The sequence below is a fragment of the Pan troglodytes genome, chromosome 1, assembly GCF_028858775.2.
Source record: "Pan troglodytes isolate AG18354 chromosome 1, NHGRI_mPanTro3-v2.0_pri, whole genome shotgun sequence".
NCBI lineage: Eukaryota > Metazoa > Chordata > Mammalia > Primates > Hominidae > Pan > Pan troglodytes.
Window position 1 is genome coordinate 46,901,499 of NC_072398.2, and position 6,295 is coordinate 46,907,793.

The following is a 6,295-nucleotide window of genomic DNA, read 5'->3' on the forward strand; positions in this document are numbered from 1 at the left end:
ACTACCCAGATCTTTCTACTCAGGAACAACTCCGGGGATTGTCTGCCCAACAAGTTATTTGCTGTCTGTGTATTCCTGTCTCTGCATCATGTGCACATGCAATGGAATAGAACAAGAGGTGATACTTTTGTAGTTAAGAAGTGTGACAATTGGGTTTTCGTGCTCACATGTGAGAAGTGCCTCCCTCAAACCTTGTTATGAAGTCAGCACATTACTGGTCTTCTTTTTTTTTTTTTTTAAGAAGAAAGAAAAAAGAATAGAACAAGAGGCATCATGCCTTCTTATCACCATCAGATTGGATGTCCCAGAGCCAGGGGCTCCATCTCCCCCTTGGTCTCTTTCCAGAACAGGCCCTAGCCAGGGAGAATGTCAAAACCCTGGTGAGTGTCAATGAGCCTCGCTGAGACTATAGTTTAAGAGGAAACTGTTGCAAGAAAGAGAGACATATGAAGGATTGTGAGTATCTGAAGTCCGTCTTCCCAACCTTGATCAAACAGGGCTGGCATTGAGCCCAAAAGTGGTAATAGTTTTTGGACATGTGTGTCAAGGCAAAGAATACCAGTTGGCTATAAAGACGCCTTTCTGGTCTTCCCTAGAACCAAGATGGAGAGGTGGAAGCACCTACCTCATGAAAGGTATTGGCTAGAAGGAGAAAATCTCACAGCTGTGGAGTGGGGGAAGAGATGTGATGTCATTTTTATTGAGACCAGGTCAAGGAATGTGCAAGAGGACTTGTGGGTACCTTCTGGAGCCCATAGCTCCTGGGCGCCTCCTATGGTTCTGTCTATGGCTTCTTCTAAGGATCTTCGAGTCCTCTCTGGCCTGCTACTTCCTGCATATCCAAGTGTTTTAACATTTTTCATTTTAACTCTGTGTCAGGAGGACCTAAGTCCCCACTCTCCCTCCCGATCCCCAACCCCCAATTTTCACCAACTGGTTGGGCTCCAAGTCCCCAGAACCAGCCAAGTATTGATCAAGAGTTGCCCTGACAGTCACCTCCCCAGCACACAGCTCTCTTCCTCCAGCCACAAACCATTCCCTTGAATTCTACACTCACCCACTAGGCTCAATTTTCTTCTGGTGTGGAGAGGCCTGGTAGTTTACCTCCACCTCCATGGAGCACCCATAGGAGGCATGATAATACTAGCCACCATTTCAGAGTCACCCTCGGGTGTCAGGCACTCTGGGGACTTTCATTGAACATATTATCTCATTTAATCCACTCAGCAACCTGCTTCCTCCTTTCCACGTACACATGAAGAACCTGAGGCTTAGAGGTGTTCAGTGAGTGATTCTCAGTAGGTGGCAGAGCTAGGAAGGAACCAAGGTTTGAGTGGCTCAGAGAGAGGCACTGCTGGTTATATCATCAGATGCGAATCTGTGCTGTCCTCAGCAAGGGCTGGGATACATGGGGCAGGGCCAAGCTGGACATCTCCTAACATCGCTGAAAAGAGAAAGGAGCCCCAAGACTTCCCCACCCTGGCTCTTCTCCATGCCAGCTCTCAACCCCACCTTCAGGTGCCTTTGTGGTAGAGCTGTTCTCCAGAGAGGGCAAAGAAAGAAAATTCCTCCTCTGAGACACCCTCAGGACAACTGTAGGAATCCTTCATGCACCATCCAGATGGGACCCCTCCCCAGCCCAGGGCAGGGGACACGGTCCTCTGCCACCTCCTTCCAATATTCCAGACCCCACTGCTAAATTCCCCACATTGCCTCAGGATCCATCATACTCTTTATAGCTCCCACTCCCTCTCTTCTCTCCACAACTCTCAGGAGCATCCCCTGAGTCTTGAGAGAGAGGGGCTTTCTCAATCCCCAGGAAGACACAGACCAGCTCAGAAAACCCCACCTCCACTGAACCCAAATGCAGACTTCACAGCTCTGAGGGAATTGTGGCAAGCTAGTGGGAAAATCTTCTGCCAGCATGGATGGTAGGATGCTTGAATTCCAAAGGTGACAGTGTACCTCCTTCCCCAAGTCCTTCTAGAAAAAGGGTCATTAACCAGTCTAGGAAGACTTAATGCTGGGAAAGGAAGCTCTGGAAGGCCTTATCTCCCCTGCCCCTTCAACCCAGGCAAGGGACCTTCCTTCAGCTCACCCAGAGAAAGGCTCCACAGAAGTCACATCTAAACTCTTTAGCCACAGGACCCTGTCTTCAAATGAACCAATGTCACATACTCCCAGGATAGAAAACTGCTGAAAGAGGGGCTGGCCTGTGTGTAGGGTGGGGCCGGAGCCTGCCCTGCTTTGCCAGATGCTGAGCGCCCAGGCTCTGTGCAGTTGGTACCTTTATTCCCATGATTGCCTCTGCCGTCACCTACTGCACTGTGAAGGATTCCATTTGTCCTTCTAGAAGATGGACATTATTTTTCTCTTCTCACTCCCTTACCTGGCCCACAGCCTGTGCCTTTTGGAGTGGAGGGGGACATCCCAACCTGGGGACAGGGACATTTGGAGAGGAGCCCCATGAAGAGTTGCCCTCTGGGACCCTCTACCTCCCACCAGGACACTCCCAACACTGAGCATCCTTTTAGTTCCACAAATTCTTGCTAGGCCCCTATAAAGATTCACCCAGCCTCCTCTTCCTCTAAGCTCCCATGTGCTGGAACCCCAAAGCCATAAATAAGGGGCCTCTCTCAGGCCAGAAGGAACTCTGGGATCCTAGCCCTCAGCAGAAGGCCCCAGGCTTTCCCACCTGCTCCCAGCTCCTCTGAGGAAGTTGATAGAGCCTGCAGAGCTGGGCTGGAGGAGGTTTCTTTTCCCCAGAGCGGGGCTGGGGGTGCGGGTAGGTGGCCTGGAATGTGTTCTCTCACCCTCCTCCTGCCCAGGTGGTGAGCAGCCAGAGCCCCCAGCCCTCCAGCTCTGAGGGGAAGCTCCCATGAGCCAGACAGACAGGACAGCTGCCCCCAGTAGGGTCCCCTTCACGCGCCATCTCACCCCAACTCAGATGCTAAAAATGGTTCTCTGGTTTTCAGCCTCGGCGCCTGCCCACAAATTAGTGTCTCCAACACAGCCTCTTGGGACATGACTTTAGGGAGGCCCCTGGGGGAGCCAGGAGGCCCCAGTGAAGGGAGATGGTGCTGGCAGAGTCCCTTTCTGAGGAGACAAGAGTGGATAAGGCCCCCCTCCCAGCTTCTGGGAAACCCCCTCCCCCACGAAGGCCACCCAGCCTCAGTGTGACAGCCCTGTTGTCCTCACCATGGCAGAAGAACAGACATTATTTCCACCCTACTGGGGCACGCTCCCCTCACCTCCACCTCCAGTTCTGTCAGCTTTACCCTCAGCCACCATCCCGGGCACTGCTCTGCTAGAAGAGAATGCAGCAACAGGAGATGGAGCAGCCAGCCCCGCACCCTCCCGCTCAGGATCCAGAACCCACCTCGCCAAGCCTGGGCTCCCATAGTCAGCCCACAAGCACGGAGGCCAATGGGGAAGCCAAGTCAGGGAAGCCCGGTCTCCCTGCTCGCCTGGTATTTAGTCTCAGACTCTTCTCCCCTCCCCAGTTCCGCAACGGTCAACTTGGAAGGGGGCAAACCCTCTCCGGGATGCCCATGCCCCAGGGCACCAAGCAAGCAGGTGCCCTGCTGAGGCCGGGACTGGGCGCTAGCCAGCAGCCCGCAGGACCAGGCGGGGACAGGCGGGCAGTACTCACAGGTAAGCCGTCAGGGGGTCCAGGTCCCCCGGAACGGCGGACAGCCCGAGCTCAGAGCAGTCGGCAGACAGCATGATGCCGTCCTCCTGGCAGTGGCAGGGGGCCGGGCAGGCGGTGGGCCCCGGGCCGGGCTGGGGGGCGCCGCCGGCCCTCCGGGAAGCGCACAGTGCGGCGCAAAGCCATAGCGCCCGGAGCCCCGGCGGGCTGGGCATCTCGGCGGCCGGGCTACTGGGGCACCTGGCGGCCGGGCGCGGACGCACGGGCGCGGTGGCCGCAGCTGCTTCCTCCCGGTCCCGGCGGGCTGCACCGTCGGTGGGGACCGCCCCAGGGGCTCTATTGGGCGTCAGCGGCGGCGGTGGGAGCGCCGGGACGGTGCAGTCAGAGAGGGGCAGGCATTGTTGAGCGATCTTCGTTATTCAGTTTCACAGGCTGGGCTTGGCAAGGGAGGGAGACCCAGCCGGAGGAGGAGTCAAGGAAACTTTCTACGCTGCGGCTCGCTCCCCTTCCCTCCTTCCTTCGGAGCTGGCAGGAATTTCATCCAGGAAAGAAAAAAAAAAGGAAGAAAGCAAAGAAACTCAAGCGAGCAAAGCTCAGCCCGTCAGAGACCTGCATTTGTTTGGATAGGGTGTCCCAGGGTCTTGGCCGCAGGGCTGGGGACCCTCTTGCCTTTGGGGACAGCCACGGGGTCACACGGGACCCAGAGGAGGTCTCTGAAAGAGGCCTTGGGGCTCCCATTGCCCCTCATGCCTCCACCATGTTTCACACTGCAGGAAACTGAGACCCGAGAGGCAAAATGATTTGTTCAAGGTGACACAGCTGATGGGACATCCCCAGAGCTGGAACTCATCCGCCCTCCCTGGCCTGTCTGCTAAGACAGGAGAGAGGGGAGTGAGGGGCTACCCTGGAAGAGGCCAGGCTGAGGAGGGTTCCACTGCAGGCTGGGATGACCCGACAGTGGGCAACCAGGAGCAGTCTCCTCACTGAGAGGCCGGGCCTTGACTCCAAAGAAACGGGTGTGGAGTTACACCCGCTGAGTGCACCCTGGGTGGAAATGCACTCCTGCCGCCTCTGTCAGGTTTACGGCCTGGGGACCACCTTGATCCCTGCTCCCAGGACCTCGGGAGTCTGAGGGACTGCGGGCAGCTCAGCTGGTTGTCAGAGCCCACCTCAAAGTAAGCGGATTGGTGCCACCTGGAGGCCGGGTGCTGCACCTGCAGCTCAGCCACCCTGAGGCTGGAATCCCACCAAGTGGCTGACCTGGGCCGGCCCCAGAGCCCTGGAGAGCAAAGGGCATGGTGGTTAAAACTGAGGTCAATCCCTGTTCTCTCCTTAGACCATAGTGAGCTGGCTGTGCTTCCTTCATGCAGCCTCTTGCTCTCTCTGGTCTCTCCCATGCTGAGCCAAGCCCCAGCGCAGAGCTAGAGCAGGCTGTGGGCCCCCCTCCTTCCTTTTTTCCCTATCTCCCCATGGTCCAGCCAGAGGGTATACTAGAAACCTGGGACCTCAGAGGCATCCAGGATTTCTTCCACCCTGTCCTTCCACATGCCAGGATCCTCTCATCAACACCTCTCCACTCTCCCAATAACCTCCCAGGGCTAGAGGGGCTGCATAGCTGGACCAAGAAATGAGCAGACCCTGACCCTAGGCCTCCAGTTGGTGCCATGGTGCTGAAAGTAGAAGAAGAGCCTCCTAGGAAGGCCAGAGGATGGGCCTACATGACCAGAAAGACCCACAGATAGAGCCACCTCTGCCCTATGGAAGAAAGCTACCGCAGGCCAGCCTGCACTTCCTTCACTCAACCATAGCCTCGGCTCCATCTCATTTGCAGCTCCTGCTGCTCCAATGTGAGATCTTCCCAGAGTGGAAAAGCCATGGTTGAGCCCTGTTTCAACCTCAGCAGCAGCTGCTTGAGACAGACTTGGGCAGCTCAGAGCAGAGCCTCCAGCCTGCTTTTACGAGGGTCATTAGGGGGCCCACCCTCAGCTCCTGATAAACATGGCATATGGAGGACACCGACATTTAGTCCTCCTGGGAGGGCACCAGTGCTTTAGTCTCATTCTGGGAAAGCTCCCGGCTGAGCAGCCAGCACGACCTCTGTACCCTTCTTCAACCAGGCCTGAGAAGGACCCTCCACTGACTTCTGACCCGTTGCACCTTAGTAGGAACTCAGGTTGGCCAAAGAGCTCTCCCCTCTTCCCCTTGGGGAGACCCAACTCCACTTCAGGGACTCTTGCTCTGATCTGTCCAGGCTTTCTCTGTGTCCTCCCAGGGTCTTCCACCAGGGGCAGTTAAGGTCCAGCATCAGGCACTGCACCTGGAAACTCCCAGCCTGCCCAGGGAGGGAGGCAGGAGCTCATGAGGCCACCAGCAATCACGCACATGGTATGCAGTGCAGTCCTAGAGTGTGTGGGACAGACAGCTGCCTCCCCGCCCTCTTTTCTGGTCTCTACTGCTCCTCCTGGTTTTTCCTTTCTCCATATGCCCTCCCTGCTTTCTCCTCCACCTCCTCCTATGTGGAGGGGAGGAAGGAGGAGAGAGCGAAGGAGCAGGGAAAACTTGGCACCTCCGCCTGAGGGGTGCCTCCAGCGCCTGCCTTCCGAGTAACAGGGTAGCTCTGGCACCTCCATCCTGGTGGGGGCTGAG

The 6,295-nt window shown here is 56.5% G+C and overlaps 1 protein-coding gene and 1 non-coding gene across 7 annotated transcripts in view; one reads left to right on the forward strand and one right to left on the reverse strand.

Moving 5' to 3' along the window:
* The window catches only part of LGR6 (leucine rich repeat containing G protein-coupled receptor 6), a 127,629-nt gene extending 123,574 nt beyond the window's left edge, over positions 1–4,055 (reverse strand). For 4 of the 6 annotated variants that reach the window (XM_063793651.1, XM_063793641.1, XM_054657670.2 and 1 more), the window contains exon 1: positions 3,653–3,947. In XM_063793651.1, the coding sequence (XP_063649721.1) occupies positions 3,653–3,864 (212 nt within the window). In that variant the 5' untranslated portion in view covers positions 3,865–3,947. Of the gene's footprint in view, positions 1–3,652 lie in introns of all 6 variants that reach the window. The other 2 variants (XM_016935790.4, XM_054657666.2) reach the window with 2 other exon arrangements.
* LOC112207551 (small nucleolar RNA U13) lies at positions 122–225 on the forward strand. The gene has a single exon (XR_002941989.1). It is a non-coding gene; the product is annotated as a small nucleolar RNA U13 (small nucleolar RNA).
* Positions 4,056–6,295: the final 2,240 nt, after the last annotated feature.